Source organism: Tenebrio molitor, chromosome 1, assembly GCF_963966145.1.
Source record: "Tenebrio molitor chromosome 1, icTenMoli1.1, whole genome shotgun sequence".
Lineage (NCBI taxonomy): Eukaryota > Metazoa > Arthropoda > Insecta > Coleoptera > Tenebrionidae > Tenebrio > Tenebrio molitor.
The window spans coordinates 37,288,051-37,306,471 of NC_091046.1; the positions used below are offsets into that span (position 1 = coordinate 37,288,051).

At 32.0% G+C, this 18,421-nt stretch overlaps 1 protein-coding gene across 2 annotated transcripts in view; it reads left to right on the forward strand.

The window, feature by feature from the left end:
• The window catches only part of LOC138122251 (melatonin receptor type 1B-B-like), a 61,142-nt gene that overhangs the window by 29,747 nt on the left and 12,974 nt on the right, over window positions 1–18,421 (forward strand). For both annotated transcript variants that reach the window (XR_011156402.1, XM_069036423.1), the window contains exon 2: window positions 3,288–3,478. Coding sequence is in view for 1 of the 2 variants with exons in the window: in XM_069036423.1 (XP_068892524.1) it covers window positions 3,298–3,478 (181 nt within the window). In the remaining variant the exon portion in view is untranslated. The remainder of the gene's footprint in view (window positions 1–3,287; window positions 3,479–18,421) is intronic.

Here is an 18,421-nt window from a genome sequence, read left to right on the forward strand (position 1 = left end):
TTGCTGCCAATAAATTTATTTGTCACAGGAGACATTTACAAAAAAGTTAAAATACGACATAATAAAAATGCCTTTGCTGTTGCGCCTTTATGCAGACAATAAACATTTTCCCAAAATTTTTTCGTTTCTGTCAAAATTTACGAAACTGCACAGCTAACTATGTTTTTATATAATATAATGTTTTATGTTTTTTAAATCAAAAAATAAATGTCCACATTAACTTTGCAAATGTATTGTGGGTTGCATTTTCAATTCCTTCGGGCTGATTATCACTCGTAAAATACTTCGTATAATTATATAAATACACATCATTTTTATGTTGAACACGAAATAGTATAAACTTCATGATTATTGTGAAGTATCCACTACCCAATACGAAAGAGTTCGATTGAATTCGAACTCTGTTTACAATACAATCTGAAGAAATGTTCTCTCCCGGGATCTATTAACCGTGAACAGGAACTCTAATTTAAAGAATCCGAATTAACGGAATTCTGGTTTCATGCAAAGAGGGAGTTTCTGTGGTTGGAGATACTGCAAGTAATATTCTTTTTCCTTTTGTTACTACATATCTATCTACATATGTGAATAAAAGTTTTCATCAATATCAATGAAAAAAATTTAACGGGCCTTCAAATAAATTTATATTTAGAGCAACCTATGGAAATTCAATTGTTTGCAACATTTTTCCAGCGTAGAAAATGACACAAAAAACGCCTGACATTTTAACGAAATAAAATTAGGTTAGAAAATATTTTTAATTTTTGTAGTGCATTTTCCCTATTCTCCCTCCACGGAATATGACAATATGAAATTGGGAAAAAGCTTACTATGCATACTATGCAACTCCGGAGAATAAGTGGTTACCTACAAAAATTACTTTACACTGTTAAAAGAATTAGAATGTCTCCTACGCCTACTCTAAATATATATTTATTTGAAGGCGCGATATAATGATAACTTTTAAAAACTTTAGAAAAGGAATTGCGAATCATTGTTTCAAGCATTCATTACAGCGTACATGAAAGAGTTTTGTTTTAAAGATAAAATGCATAGGTAAAAATTAAATATTTAAAAACTAAACAAACTGCGTGAAGAATAAATAAATAATTTATTTTGATCATAATTGTATTTTTAATTTTGATGTGAAACAAATTACTGTAATTTTTTATAGCTTTCCTCAGCTATTTGAAAAGCGGTGTTGTAAAAATGATTGGCATAGATTGGGTTCGCCTAAAAATTGAACTGTTTATAAGCAATAAAATAATATTGACTATCGCCGTAACACTTATACAAAATATTTGCTATAAATGTATTTGTTTTTTTTAAATTTAGCAAAAAAATTTGTTACACAGTCTAGGATTGGTTAACAAATTTTTTTTAAATTTACCATATTGTTATTTTGTCATATTTAACTTTAGAGATTATTTCTGACTTTTTTTTATTCATGTTCCCTATGATAAAATTCTGTCTGTTGCTTATGTATATTATCTCTTGTTTGAGCAATGTAGCAGTTTGTCTTTTGCTTTTCGTCTGTTATTCGTGATAGTTCTTAGCCCCATTTTAATTTTATTGAAAATGTTAAATATTCAGTCACTAAGGAAAAGCCGAATTTTCTTGTTAGATGGCTTTGTTGTAATAGAACTATGTAATTTAAAAATAATCTAAATTGTTTCCTTTACGTGATCATTCGAGTTTGTGCAGTTTATTACTGCGATCTATTATGGGAGTAGTTCAAAGCCATGCAATGCAATTAAAAAAAAATAGGTTTTGCTATCAGATAAGGTCATCAGCAGTAACGAGAAACAAAGTGCAAATTTTGTACTGTTGCGTGCATCACACTTCGAACTAACGAAGTCTGAGATATACGTATTTAGAAATCGATAAACGTACGTACCAAGAACAAAATCAAAAATTCACTAAAAGTTTCAAATAATTTTAATATAATTTTGTTACCTCAAAAATTATAACGGTAATGAGACAGTAATTGGAACAGTAATTAACTAGTAATTGAAAATTGAATAAGCTTATTAACTAATTACTAATAAACCCGATAATTAGTGTCATAAGCTTTTCACATGCTCGTAGTGGGGCAATTTATGGATTATTATTAGAATGACTAATTTATGTTCTTAATTCAGGTTGTTAAAACCAATTCAAGTTGTAAAAATGGCGAATGCACTGAAAACTTAAATTAGAGCGAAGACAGTTATAATTTGATTGGAATTCTCAGTCTTCTGTTAATTTACGAAATAGGTGTTGTCAAAAATGCATTTAACGAAAAAAAAATTTAGAGATATGATTTAAAAGTTCTGTTACACCGAAATGACATTTAGAAAGGTCCAGTTCCACGTTGGGAGTGAAACACCTCCTGATAGAAGTTACAAATGGTAGCAATTAATTTAAGTTTGAGAAGTTTTTACTTGGTGACAACTTCAAGAAAGACTAATTCTATTAATACTGAAGACAGAAAGAATGAAGAAGATAATAATGAATCATGTATAGAATCACAAGACATATGTTGGTTATTAGGATGCCTGTTAAGAACATCTTGCGTGATCTGGTGGGTGTGAAGAAGATTTGTTGTCGCTGAGGTCTCAAAGCAACACTGAATAGTGTAAAGAAACAACAATGAAGTCTAGAACATCATAACAGGTGGAAGAATGTGGTTACATAATTATGTATATGCATTTGATGAATTTGAAAGACAATCGACACAGTGGGTGGTTCCACAGATCCCAATACATTTTGCACAATTCCACAACTAACGCAGAATGATACATACACAACAATATACGCATCAGAGAATTTGGAATTCTTGTTTTGAAGAATGCCACAACTAAAATAAAAATACCATTAAAAAATCTGTATCATTAGATGGAGACCAACTACAATCCATGTAATGGAAATCAAATTTGACATACTTGCGGACCAGTTGTGCTTACATGTTACAATGAGCACATGCTTTTGCAGGCGAATAAATGGACGGACGTCGATGATTGCGTGTTTACTTCGTTTCAGCAACACTATAACAATTGTTACGTAATTTAGAGCGTAAATAATTTAATTTGTTAATGAATGTGAGGCTATTTAGAGCGAGAGCATTCATAATTCCACATTCTCCATTATCGGTCGCATCACGTCGACCAAATCAAGATATGTAATTTGTTTTATGTTCTCGTGTTTACACCTTTCCGTGATTAACTTTGCAATCCCCGGACTCCTTTGCATGTTTATGCAACCAACTATACACCTTGAAAGTTTAATTGTTTTTGGTTTGGTTTCAGGAGCGTGGACATGGTATCGAACATGACGGACGCCAAATTAGGAATGGAATCGGTGTCACCAGTGACCCTGAGTTCCGATTGGTCCAGACTGGCACGGCTGCTACTTCTTGCATCCCTTGCAGCCGTCGGAAGTGTTGGTAATGTGTTCATGATAAGCGCCGTCATGATTGAGGATTACCTCCGAAAACGAGGTAAGGGAGAAGTTGTCTGACGAGAATCAAGCTGGAAAAAAATAATGATTGATGTTTCCCAGTTCCGGATTCGACTTCCTATCGTTCGTCGAATGATATTCGTTTCTTATTATTTTTCTTTTTACGACGTATCTATACAGCGCATGGATAAAAAGAATACGTTTTTATTTTGGGAGTTTATGGTAATTTGTTCAGTCGTTGGAAGGAGAAAGAGCTCGGCACAAAGTCATTATTAAAATTGCTGAATGATTGATCCGTTTTTCGTTTTATGATTATTTCCGCCTGTCAAAAAAAATTGTTCATTGGAATAAAACTAATGCGCAGTTGAGGCCACGCGAAATTTTTACAATTGTACTGTGAAGAATGTCAAATGAAACATATGGTCACTTTTGTCTGTGCTACTAGATCAAAATTAAATACATATCAAAATTCCATAAAGTTCATAAAAATTACGAGCAGCGTTTATTTTTAACAACTGCCGCCGTTTAGCTTTATTGAACACAATTTTGTTTGTTTTTGTAAGAACAGAAGGAAAGATTAATCTGACATTTGCTAACTGTTAAAATGGAAAGATTTTGCAGAATTTTCATCATACGTAAATATTTGATGTTGTATTTAGTGGGAGCTGCACTTTACTGTGTTTACATTACAGTCCCTACGTTTGACATTTACAAATACATTGGTTACGACTGAAAATTAAATTAACCCCACACATTTTATTTTCACGAGGGGATGAAACAAACTAAAGAGACATTTTAATAGAATTTTTTTTTTGTGAAATACAAATCATACACAAAGAATGTCTGCTTTTTTCTCGACGAATGTTATTTACAAAGACAAGTAGCCTGCAGTCAAGTGAGAGCATAAAAGTGGTGGAATGGGGAGACAACACAAAAATAAAAAATAGGAGTATTGATTTATCGAAATTCAGACCTGAATAAAATCGTTTGAGCCTGGTTCAGAAAAATAAAACGTGTTGAATGCCAACTAGATTGTTTTTCAAATTTACTTTTTACGGTCTGGAAAGTGAGAGGAATTGATAATAAATTGCTGTAAAATGTACATGAGCAAAAATTATTTGAAAAAGTAGTTTTAATCCTAGGCTTAAAATTTTACTTGCAACTAATACTTTAACACTTCATTGATTTAAGAAAACATCTAAATATGTAAACGAAACAAAAGCCAAAACTGTTTCTTTGGTTATACGAATATTTTAATAAAACGTTCGCTTTAAAATTTTAAACGTAAACGTACCTATGTCCTATGAGCTTCGTGCTTTTCATGATATGGGTCCTTTACTTGGTTGGAGAAAAAATAGTATGTGTTATTCGGATTAAAAGTGACTTCTTTTGCAATCATTATTGCAGTAGCTCGGCTACACTACACTTCGCTTCGCTATGCAAACAAATTGCTCGTCAAACAAAGTACCACTTTTGATCCTCTTTAGTTTATTAAGGTGTTCAGCATTCCGGGTAATTTTCAGTGAATATGTGGTCTGGCCAAGCCGTAGTCCAGATCTCAATCCCATAGAAACCATGTGGGGCCTTCTTGTAAGGAATTTACAATGGCGTCGGTTGGTGAGGGATGAGCTTTCGACTGCTATAACCGAAGCATGGCACTCATTACCACAAAACTACTTCAGAAATCTATGTCTTTCTACCCACTCAAGGCTAAACAAAGTCATAGAGGCCAATGCAGCGATGACAAAATATTTAGTTTTTAATTTTTATTTATTTATTTTATATTTTTTATTAATTAAAACCTCGTTCTATTCAATTTCTTTGATTTTTAAAACTTCTTGAATGTAAATCTGACATTCACATTTTCAAAATTGACACAAAAATCAGGTTATTAATACATAAGGGTCGTTTTAGAATGTATGACAGTACGCTGACACTAGCGTTCAAAATTAAACGATCGCCACAGTACTTATACGAAATGAAATAAGTCTTTGAGGGTTCCTTGGAATTAAATTTATGGCACGAATAGAATAAAATAAATGGTGAATTCGCTGGGAATAGTTATTTGTATCACAAGGTTAGAAAATGCCATTTTGCAAGTGCAAGCACGGTTTGTGAAGCAGAGGCGTCAGCCGAGCACTTGCAAAACATTTTCTAGCCGTGTAATACACAAAACTTTTTCGGTCGACAAGTTATTTAACGCAAAATATAATAATTTTTATTAAAATATTACCGGATAGGGAATTTATTTTTCTTCCATTGGAAACATAAAGGAACCAACAAGCGACTGTCACAACAAACGTTAACCAATTCCTCAAATATTCAGAACCGTCGTCGCTTGATAACCACGCCCCCCCCCCCCCCCCCGCTGGGCCTCTACTGCAATACATAATGTACAGCTTGCGATAAAGGATATAAATTTGGCCGACATTAATATTTCACACTTTAAAAATTGTACAAAAATTCCACATGACATTGACATTTTGTGCTGCCAACATAAAATCATTGATTAAAAATTCATGTTTCGATTTTCTTGCCTAGGCAGGGAATAGTAGTTATTTGTACAACTAGTTATGAAAGTCATACTTTTTTTCACGAATTTGCAGATTGACTACGAGGGCGTAGCCCGAGTTAATCAAGCAAATAAGTGAAAAAAAGAGACTTTCATAACGTGTTGTACACACTATTTTTTTGCATGTCGATGTACTGTTGCGAGCAATAAATTTTAGTCGTCAAGGTCATTCTTTGACGCAATTGAAATTGCTCCATTGTAAAACATTCATAAATATCATAACCTATCATCATGTTGTATGACATTAATTGTCATTTTTTTCTCATTTTTTTGACACTTTGTTGACATGGACATAATCAGGCAGGGAAATTTTTTAAATTTGTGACAATCTAACCAAATTTTAAAATGACATTGAAGACCAAAATTTATTGCTCGCGACAGTAAGTTGAGAAATTTGGTCCAAAAGGATTTTAAAAAAATAACAAAAAAAAGTAGGTATGCTTTGACAATCATCTCCAAGGAAATGAAATAAAATGATGCAAAAAAGTACTACTTTCACTACGATTTTTCGTGTAAAAAAGTGCCACTTTCATTACAATATCCAAAAAATGCTATTTTCCAGATGATTTGGACCAATGGAAAATCAGTTTTTCTAGACGGAGGCCGAAAAACTTTATTTCCTCTCAAATCAGTTATTTAAACATGTTGAATAATAACTGGATTTTTTCAAATTTACTTTTCAGGTTTTATAAAGTGCTAGTAATCGGTAATACACTGTAAGATGTAAGATGATCATAAGACGTAAGGCAGATGTTGACGGTTGTTTTTCTTGCAGCCTTCTTTTGGCAATTTAAATTTTAATGTTTTTTGACAAAATAATTTAAATCATCACAACAAAAATTATTTGCAAATATGGTTTTCTCACTCTGATAACAATGAATGAACAATTAAATTTGTTTTAAACGAATTTGACCTTTGCAAGTAATGATATAGGGTTTGTTATTATTAAATTTACGACAGAAATAGAACGAATAAATGGTGGATGCACCAGGAGAGGTTTCATCTCAAATTAATTATTTAAACGTGTTGAATAATAACTGGTTTGTTTTACAAATTTATTTTTCAAGATATAGAAAATGATGGTATGTAATTGGTAAGATGTTCATTAGAAGTGAGACAAATGTTGATGGTTGTAAACAATTAAATTGTTATTTTTCGTGCAAACAATTTAGATCTTTTCTAAAAAAATAATGTTATCCTCACAACCCGAACGATTTCAAAACATGCTTGTTTCCCTCTGACAATAAATGAACAATTAAATTTGATGAATTGACCTTTGTAAATGGAATTAAACAAATCTTTAAGGGTTTGTTGTTATTAAATTTGACACGAATAGAAATGAAATAAATGGTGGATGCGCCGGGACAGAGAACCTTGAAATTAGTTATTTAAGTGAGTAAGAAATTGTTACAGTCGTTATTAAAACTTGTGAATATAACTGATTATATCTCCAAATTGAAGCAATGTATTTCCTTGAAAAATAAGAATTTAATTCAATTACCTTATATAACTGTGAAACAAGCGTATTGAAAAATATTTTATTATTATTAAGCACCTGTGGTGGAGATTTTTTCATACTTCAACATAAAATATTATATTTAACAATCTGGGGATCTGTATTTTACACAATTGTACACTTGCACTTAACCAAGTTTTGCTTAATTCGCTACAAAAATGATAAAAATAATACTTAATTCTAAATATTCACACTTCTACATGTTGGTAGTTTCTTCCTATTAGCTGCTTACATAAGTTGCACAATGACAGTAGAAAAGTGTGTAAACTTCCCATTATAAAAATGTGTTTTATACCCATGTTGCATAAATAACGATTGTAATTTTTTAAATAAACCGTAACTCGGTATTAACGTTGCGAAGTAAGGTACATACATACTATTTTTTTTTACCAAGTGTAATTTGTCAAATTACACTTGGTCTGACAAGCTGCATACTTTAAGCACATTAAACTGCAAGTTATGACACGGAGAATTTCGTAAATTTACGACGATACCTGGACATATCTGTGCAGAGGCGGGCGTCATATCTAACAAGAATGAATTTAAAACCACCTCGACACCTGACCTTTCTGCGTTGGCGAAACTGTTGAACTCGAACCATAAATTTCTTTTGCTCTTTCCTTCCCTCCAGCAATGAACTTTGACATAAACTGGGTTGCTGTTTTGTTCATTTATTCCACAAATTAGTACTTTTTCCTTGTGTTTGTTTTTATTTTAAATAAATAATATAACACATCAAATTATTTATTATTTAACTTGAGCATTCGTGAAACGGAGAAACGGTTAATAAATGTTACGCTGGAGAACTGGGAGGGACAATAAACTGGCGCAGTTGCAATATAAACTTCATCTTAAAAATAAAAATTTTATGCAAAATTTGCTTCTTTTAAGACTGTAAAAGTTACGCTCTTGAATGTGACTCTTTGAAACGACCGTTATTTATGAAAGTAAAAGCATTTTGTTTTTTAAGCGAAAAGCTGCACGAATAATATTTGCATGTGATTTAAATTCGTTACGAAAAAAAAACAACTGAAATTTATTTCATTGATTTTGATTAAAAATATAACTATATTATGGAACTCACGTAATGGCACTCACAAATTGAATTGTAATGACACTGGCATTTTTTCCCATAATTATTTCCTGCGTTGAAATACAAAATATCTGCATAGGTATACATACCTATGTGAGTACATTTTTATAGCGAAAATTAATATGGTCTCTTATTAATAAATTGGTGCGTACAATGTATTTTCCACTTAGGTTTTACAGCTACACAAGATTTTACGATGCACATCAAACTAAGATCCTTATTGGATTGAATTGACGTCAGTCTAAAAAATTAACGGCGACATCTTACAGCTAGATCTTATAAGGCCATAAAATTTTACTAGGTTTGAAGTAATGATCGTTGACGAATAGATCATTGTTATTACCTATAACCTCCTGTTGCTATAATTAAAGATATCTACGAGACCATTATCTTGAAGTTAAAGGTTGTAAGTGTTATACTTTTTGTATTTAATTGTACGTTTCTATCGCGCGTGCAAATGAAATCCTGGGCTGGGAAGGCATTGGAAACCGTCAATTGTTGTGTTTTTTAAAGTGTAGATTAATTGGGCCATGTTGACAGTTAACGTAAAATTTTGAGCCAAAAAAATCTTTCTTTTTTCTTTATTTGCACTGTTTTACATTACAAATAGAATAACTTAACGATTCCTATTCTCGAAGAAATCTAAACAACACCCAGGATTTCATTTGAACGCGCGATATATTCCGCGTAAGGTATAAAATTGTTCTTACAGAACTTTTCATTTGTCACGCCAGAGCGTGTGTGTGATTTATATGATTGATAGAGCTTCGCACGCTATTAACTTATCGATTTTATTATTATGAAAATGCCCCACCATATAACTTGGGCCATATGTAAAAATTAAAATTGCTACTTGTAGGTACTAAATTTTACCACTTTTTCTATTAAGAATGATGGATCATTTCCGTTGACGCACTATAGATTCCAAGAAATACTTCTTAGTGGCTTAAATTCCAATTACATAAAAAACGTTTTTGTTGCGAATTTAATTTCTTTATCCGATGGAGTATTTCATATCCTTTTTTAGTTTATGAATAAAATGTGAACGGAGGGAGGACTAAACTTAGTTTAGTAAATGTAACGCTAGACCTAAAGTAAATAATAATTAATTGTGACTATTGGTGTTTACATATCGTTAACGTTGTGTTTAATTAGTTTGAAATTACTGTGAAATAAAATTTATCAAGGCTTCGACAACAAATAACTCATTAGGTATTCGTTAATTTGTCACTCAACTGACAATATACGACTTCTATAATAGACAGGATGTATTATCAGAATACTTATATGTATACGTTTACGGTAGTCTATCACATAATATTCTTTTTCTACAACCGTCAAAAAAGCGCGACATTTATGCATCGTTGTCAAGTCGCAAAGTATGTCATTTTTTGATAGTTCAAAAATAGTTGTCAAAAATAAGCTTCCTTTGATGCTTTAATTTTTTTTTATCGTAAAAACAGTGAAAATAGTAGTTTATTTAACGAGTTCGTGTGTAAATTGGACTTTTTTTGGCATGAGTGGGCCAGTTTAACACGCCAGTGAAAGGAGTTAACACGAATTAACGTTTTTTTGTTCGATGAGCCTCTTAAAGGCTCCAAATCCTTAAAATCTCTAAAATTATCTTGACATTTCGTTTTGAGAAGTTATGACATTTATCAAAATCTCAATTCTCAAATTCTGACAGTGTCGAGCAAAAAAAAAAATTAAAACATTTAAGGAAAATTTTACAAAAATTTGTAACCAAGTGAATGTCTGATCGTTTTGTAGTAAGTATGAATTTTATTAGCAAAGGTTTAAAAAGCGGTTGTAGAAAAAATAGTGTTTGTATTTAGTGCGCAAGATGATTGTTTTGTTGGTGCATTCGAATGAGTTTGAAGACTCGATGTGACGATTTCGACCAAAAACTCATTCTCATGCGCCAACAAAAAACAATCATTTTGCGCACTTAATACAAAATTAACTATTTCCAAGATATTTTTGAATTTTAGGCATTTGGACATTTAAATCATTTTCCAAGATGAATAATAAAATAAAATAAAAAAACAAATTAATGGTTACTAAACATAAAAACAAACAACGATCCAAAATCAACGCGGTGCTTTCTGTGAAGCAAATCAATCATGAGACGAGTTTTTCAAAATTTGAATATCTTGGAACGTCAGCCGCCAGTTCGTGCGTCACACAAGTAAGCTCCTTAAAGAAGCTGGAGTCCCGGAAAAGGACATAGTGCGTAGTGTTTGAACAGCCAATGTCATCAAAGTTGTAGCCAACAGAACTCGTTGAAATCCACTCCGTAGGCAGAAGATCGTGACTAGATAAATTTTCCGCCTCATTAAGTCAGACCTCAAAGTGGAACTTACAAAAGAAGTACAGGATATGTGTAAGCTGCAATCCTAAGGGAAAAGAGTGTGTTATAAAGCAAGATTTTATTATAGAGGTACGCAGGAAACAAATATCGCCAAATTACATTTTTAGCATAAAGTCACATACGAGTAATACAATATAAATGTAAAACAAGTTATGCTCATAAGGAAGGTCATCTCATTATATGCTTAGAACCTAGGTCATGCTTTTTTTTTTTTAGCTCATATCATTACTATTATTAATCCTTGCAAAAAAATTTGTGGCTGATTGTAAGATGCATATCTAAGAGTTGAAATAACCCCTTGAAAATTATAACTGAATCCACGGTGGCTCTTAGTTTTGTATTTTTGACATTAGAGCAAAAACTCTTTGTCAATTCGAAAAGTGTATTTTTACAATAATGACGAAAAGACTGACATGATCCTCATTTATGGGGAGTATGGAAAGACACTTCGAACACCTTTTATGGTGGGTTCATGCACAAGGAATTAACACTAGCATTAATTTAATTTAACTTTTTGAAAAGTTAAATGATGACAATTTACCAGAGTCGTTCATGCACACATTTAGATACTTTAATTTAATTTAGTTTAACCGAAAGTTGGGCAACTTTTATCTTTGCTCTTAAAAATTAAATGAATTCTATTCTGCGCATGTGTGGGAAACGGCAAGATGTCAAATGTGCGTCAAATTCAAATGTCATGTTGTGGTCAATGTGGTCAATTTGTCATATTCATGAGCATTTCATATTTCATAGTTTGGTGTTCTAAAAAACCAGTATTTACTGTTTACCTGTGGTGTTTAAATATTCGACGGCTGTATTATTATATTAATACGTACGAATTTATTTTCACATTTGGCAGCCTGCATGAACGGCTCTTTTTAGTTTAGTGTAAAAGTAGATTACCATTACACCATTACATTAACGTAATTTGTTAATTTATTTGTTGAATTTTGACTAAATATAGGTTATGTGCCAATCTGACATTTCTAACAAATCTATCCAACTTACTTTGATTTCTAATTTAAAAGAAATAATATATGTATTTGATTTAGTAGTTAGTGCCATTGGTATTGTTGGTTGCGGCAAAAAAAATCAGAATTACCCTGTATGTATTTCAAAAACTTAAAGAGATAAAGAAAAAGTTCCAGTGGCAAAAGTGTTCGTTTTTTCATATTTAACAAGATTCTGTAAATGAAAAATAAAAATTAAAAACATCCATAATATTTTTTTCCAATAAAATTTTTGTGTGTGCAACCGTACGCGAAATGAGGACTTCGCGTACCGAAAACAGGGTACGCAAAGTACGAAATTGGATTTCGCGGCCGTTGCTCTTAACAACGGCCGTTAAAGTAAATGTCTTTTTAATACAGAAACTTCAGGAACTTCGTTACATCAATGCCATCCCGTATGGTCAGCATGAGCTTCAACATTGAATACGTGCTCCATAAACTTGAACTTTTCTCAATATTTTTTATTTTTCCAGTAAACGTTTTCACATTCTTCTTGCTACATCAGTCTCTAAAGTCACTGTAACATTTTTTCTACTGCCGTTTAGATTTTTCAGGTATTAAATTACCACTGCACAATTTAAAATATTTTTTTAACTCTGGAGGAGTATGCGGAAATTTTACTTCTGTTCACGTCGATCGCATGTCAATCAAAATCGCCGCAAACGGTAAAATTGAGGTTAATAATGCAAAGCCTGTTTTACATTTTTTGACGGTATATTGACAGTGATGCCCGAAATTCCGTGCCTCGAACTGTACATACACCTTTAACATCATCGAGATTGTTTGCCTCGGCCACAAGCGACCTCGAGGACAATTTTTCTCTGGCTACATTAAAGAACGATTCCGCAGCCTTGACATCATCATTAATCAAGTATTAATTAGCTTGATTACTTTTATTTACAAAGTAAGTCACTCCATATGAGATAAATAAAATGTATTGCTGGTCGTAGATAAACATACCATTATTTAACTCTTCTGTGATTAGTGTGATTATTATTAGTGCAATAATTTTTAAATAAAAATGTACCAGTCTTGCTACACTGTGTATAATGTTACACAATGATTTGAAAAAAATTACCAAAATTTAAGACCTTATCGTTTGGCTTCCAAAAACAACTGAAAAACACGGAAGAGAATAAAAAAATTATTCAGACTAAGTATTGGGTGATTCAAAATAATTGTGGATACGTATGGCCACTATGTACGTACATTTTTTTTCAATTCTGTAGGTAGGATAGAGTTGACATTTCCTTAACAGTTCATAGTCGCGCAATTTTGAAAATTGTCAAGTCAATGTGCAATGGTATAAGAAAAATCATACCGAGTGATCAAAAAGAAAACAACTCAAGAATGCTACCTCACCTTTTGTTTTATGAAAAAGTTTGTCTGAGCTTGATCGTACAGATACGTATACTTGCTATGCACAGTCATTTTATTGGCTGCCTATCTCTCGAAAAATCTATTAAAAATTGATTTAATTATTAATAGTTTTTTAATAAACTAGTTTGTTAATGAAGGCGATTAATAATCGAAACTGTTTAAAGCACGAACGAGTGTAGCGAGTGAGTGTTGTTAATAGTTGAGATTAGTAATCACCCATTAACAAACGAGTTGATTACAAAAATTTTTTCGTTGACCGCAAACTTTTTTTTTGTGACAAAATGTCAAATTAAAGCCAAATCAAAACCAATTTCATCTTTTTCGATAAATATGAGACCTTATAAAATACCTTCATCCTTTTTTTGTCCTCAGGGTAGACCATTTTTAAATTCTTCAACATTTTCTATTCACTTTTCCACAAAGAATGTCAGAAGACGTCAAATCCATTCAATTTCAATTTCACGTAAAAATCACGGTTGCTAAGAAAACCTAGTTACCTTTCAAAACTATGACTTGCGAATTATAACCAAAAAGGTCGTCTTTTGAAAAAGTGAATTCGTAATTGTGCAGTTATGGAGCTATAAAATATATAAAACCTTGCTCCACTACCTGCTGCAGTGTTGGTAAGTGCAAACCTCGTTGCAAACAATGTATGTTCGAGGTTGTTTATACATCAAAATATCATCAAAACGTCAAAATTGCAAAAATCGTTGATTAATGAAAAATAGTGTATTAACGAGATTCTTTAATACACTATGGGCCAGTTTATAGAAAGAGAATTAAATATTTAATTTGAATTAAATTTTAATGCGCGATTAACCCATGAATCCGAAACTTCAATTGGTTCAATCTGATCACGTGTTCAATTAATCTCGCATTTGATTACGATTAACGTAATTTCGCTTCTGTAAACTGGCCCTAAATTTTTCACAAAATAATTCATAAATATTGAAATTAACAAGCGGTCAACGGAAAAAATAATTAATGCTTTATCTTCAATGGTAAACCCATTTTACCACTTATTCTAGAATAATAATTGCTTACAATTACAGTAAACGTCTATAAACTTTTGCCGAAATCGAAAAATAGTTTTCTAAACACAGCATACCATTGACGTTTCTTTGACATTTCACCGAAAAATCTACTTACCAGTGGCGTCGCGTTTGACAGTAAAGCTGGGAAATTATAGTGATCCCAGAACTCTAACGTTTTGTGATAGGCAATACTAATAACAAGGCAATTAGCTGGTATAATATATCGGGTGGGTCAAAAAGGACGGACAACGCGCAAGAGCTTTTGGAAGTTACAACTAAACTACATACCTGTAAAACTAAATGGTCTTGTTATTGATGTAGGAACATAATTGTATGTGTCAATTTTAAAAAACGCCCTCAACCTCAACATATATCCAAAAATTCCTTTCACGAATAGGTTTGAAATCCGTTTCTTCGTCAGTGTTAATTATCATGAAATTTGGTGTGGGGGAGTAGTTTTTAAACGCGGCAACATTGCAACGAAAAAAAAAACACCTTTATAAAATAAATGTCAATAAAATTGTGACAGTTTTCAAAATGAGTTTTACTGCAGATCAATATTGTAATATGTACACTTCTGTTTAAAAAAAAGGCGTACAAGTAGTGAGCACAATTTTGGCTAGATTGTCATATTGTAAACCTATCTTTTAATTGTTGTTACTTAGAAACCTATAACAAAACCTGTGCTGATAGCTGGATTTTATCGATGTATTTTTCAGAGATTTTAATGTGTGTAAATGTTTTGCCTTATTTATTAGGCAAGTACAATGAGGGACATGGAATCCTGGGCAGTCTGTTATTGTCATTTCAAAAAGTGTCAATGTAAATGCACCTTTACCGTCATTATAATTGATATTTTCAAAAAACTGTCAACTTGGTTATGAGTAGCTAAGGTATGGTTTAGAAATTTTGACAATTGAATGACACATCTGCCCAGTTTTCCGTGTCCCCAATAGTATTACCAATTACTGAATTACTACAAACACAACTCAAACTTTTATTCGTAAATTTATAGAAAAAGGCAACTCTCAACAATCTTACAACTTGAAAATTTATAAAAAGCAATTTTCCCACATTTGACATACATACAAAATGTCAGTAATACGTTTTCTTGGAAACGATTAATTAATTTTATCTCCATTTACAGTAGCCTTCAATACGCGTACGCTTTTTTTTTTGGATAGAAGTGTATATTATATGCCATTCACGATTGCTTTAAACACGCAGTAGGCCAAGGTATATTTTTGTTAGATTGGCATCAGGTCTTGTCAGATGACGTTTTGTTTTCAAATATTCGCCTTGTTGCCAATCCGTCCTTAAGTTAATTAATAATAATTAACCCCTGGCATTTTATCTTTGAACTTCTAATTACCCAAAATGCCGAAAGTAATTTCTGCTGATAAGAAAGCGTGTATCAAAAGATCTTTTGGTGAATACAAGAAAGACAGACCAGACTTTACTATATAATGAACAGATTTTTGAAAGATTGTCACGTATTTTTGAGGTAATTTCTTTTTTAATATGAAAATGATGTAGTAATATTTTATTGCAGGTCGGTAGAAATTCAATAATTTGAATATAATATTGAAACAAGATTTTGAGCACCTAGAATCCTCCTTTTGTGATACAAGACCTAAAACTGATAAATTTTTAAATCATGTGTTTCGGAAAGACCTTCAATCTCTCATTTGGCAATTTAATTCACAAAATCAATATGTTACTTTGGATACACTATTTACAGACGCAAGAGAAAAGTTAGAATTTGAAGGAGGCCGAACTACTTTGCCCAAAATTTTAAGTTTAAGTCAATGGGTTACAAATATCGTTTAGTTAATGGTCGAAAAATTATATGCGAACAAAAACACGTTGTCGCATCGAAAATCGTTTTTTTAAGGAAATTTCTTCAATATAAAAATTCTAGCGAAAACATAATTTTTGTATATCTTGATGAAACATGGGTATATCAAAATGGAAGTAACATTCGTCGATGGGTTCATGAAAAAGATATAAAAAGCAATCCCTCAAAAATAAAAAGTGAAGGCAAAAGGTTTACGTGGTTCATTATTTCGTTAGCAGACTCTGGTTCAGAATCAGAATCAGACTTTTATAACTCAGATTAATAACCATTTAGGAGAATAATTTTTAACTTCTTTTGGTTCAAATATACCTATTAGAAATATGTATTCTTAAACGAGAACTGCGCTACAAATATGTGTTTCATTTCAATTAAAGATTTAGATTATTGTATTGTATTTAGATAAAATGTGTTTAATTATTTTTAAAATGTAGCAAACCGGCAGCAATGTTCGGTTCAATTATAACCTAAAATAGATTTATTATGACAAAGCACAATACTGCCAACTAAAATGTCAGATTTTCATAGATAGTCCGAATTTGAAATAATCGTGAATGGTATATACATTTTGGTGCGGCAGAAAATAACGCGGCATTTAGCTGTATACATAGACATACATCATGCGTTTTGCTAACGGAAGACATCCCATTGTGAATGTTATTAGGCATTTTGACCAACGACTAAGTTAAAAAAAAAAACCATAACAACTACATACGGTATTTTTAGTTACCTACCTATTGCGTTACTGCCGTTTACATTGTCACTTTCTGAGAGTTTTCCTTTAACTGAAAGCTGCAGAACAGTTTTTGATACAAAATGTTATGCTATGCTATGCTACTAAAACGCCTGTCCGTCCTTTTTGACACCCGATATACGGGGTCATTATAAATGATTGTACCATCGTAGGTGGCTGTCCGCTATGCTTTAGGTGCGCCGCTACGCCCACTAGTTGTTACAAACATTTATAATGACCCCGTACTAGGTGCCCCAAAATTTGCGGAACAGCTTATTAGCCGTTCACCATTGTTTTTTTAAACACGCAGCAGGCCAAGATATTTTTTTGTTAGACATTTCGTTTTTAATATTCGCCTTGTTGTCAATTCGGTCATTAATTTAGTTAATAATAATTTACCTATTTTAAAATACATATTAAGAATACTCTTTAACGAGAACTGACCTGCATTTGTAGTGTTTCATTTCAATGAAAATTTTAAATTATTATTCCTAATGCGTTCAATTATTTAAAAACTGTAGCAAACTGACAGCAGTGTTCGGTTCAGTTATAACCTAAAATATATTTCTTATGGCAAATCACAATACTGCCAACTAAAATGTCAGATTTTCATAGATATTTGAAGTTTGAAACAATCGTGAATGCTGTATAGCAGTACCTATAATGTTGTTAAGTAGTCATTCAAATATCAGGTAAAAATGTTTAAACAAATCAATCTTCTTTTTTGTAGAAGATATGGACATATTTGTTACACTAAATGTGGCAACATTGAGGCTAAGTTCCAAAACCTACTACAGAGTAAGAGTAAAAGTATAGTAGAGTATAATGAAATAAGAAAGGGTGTAAGGGTATAGATATTTATGCATTAAGGGAGATATGAACATGATTTTTCCCTGAGGTTGACGTGGTTATAATCCGAGGGCCTTTGGCCCGAGGAATTATAAGTCAACCGAGGGGAAAAACATGAATATCTCCCGTGGTGCATACAATATTTTATTTTTTAGTCTCTGTACTTAAAAGTTAAAATTTTATTAAAAATATTTAGCAGGGAAGATTGCGTGAATATGTGGTTGCTATAGTTTCGTTATCATGAGTTTGTTGTCAACAATGTGGAGGGCGAAAAATTTGTCAAATCCCTAGGGAGATATGAGTTGTTTTTCACAATCTGTATCTATGACGAAAAGAAACAATATTGTGTTACTAAAAAATAATAGTTATTTACATTACAAGCTGCGAAAGTTTACTTTTATGTGCGAGGTGTTTTTAAATGACCGAGGTTACTTAAAAACTCCAAGCACGTGAAAGAGCTTTCGCAGCGTGTAATGTATTAAACTTTTCATTCTCCCATTGACATTTAATAAAATACAATGATTTAGTGATTATAATAAAATTAGTATAAGCTGGCTTGTTGTTAACGTT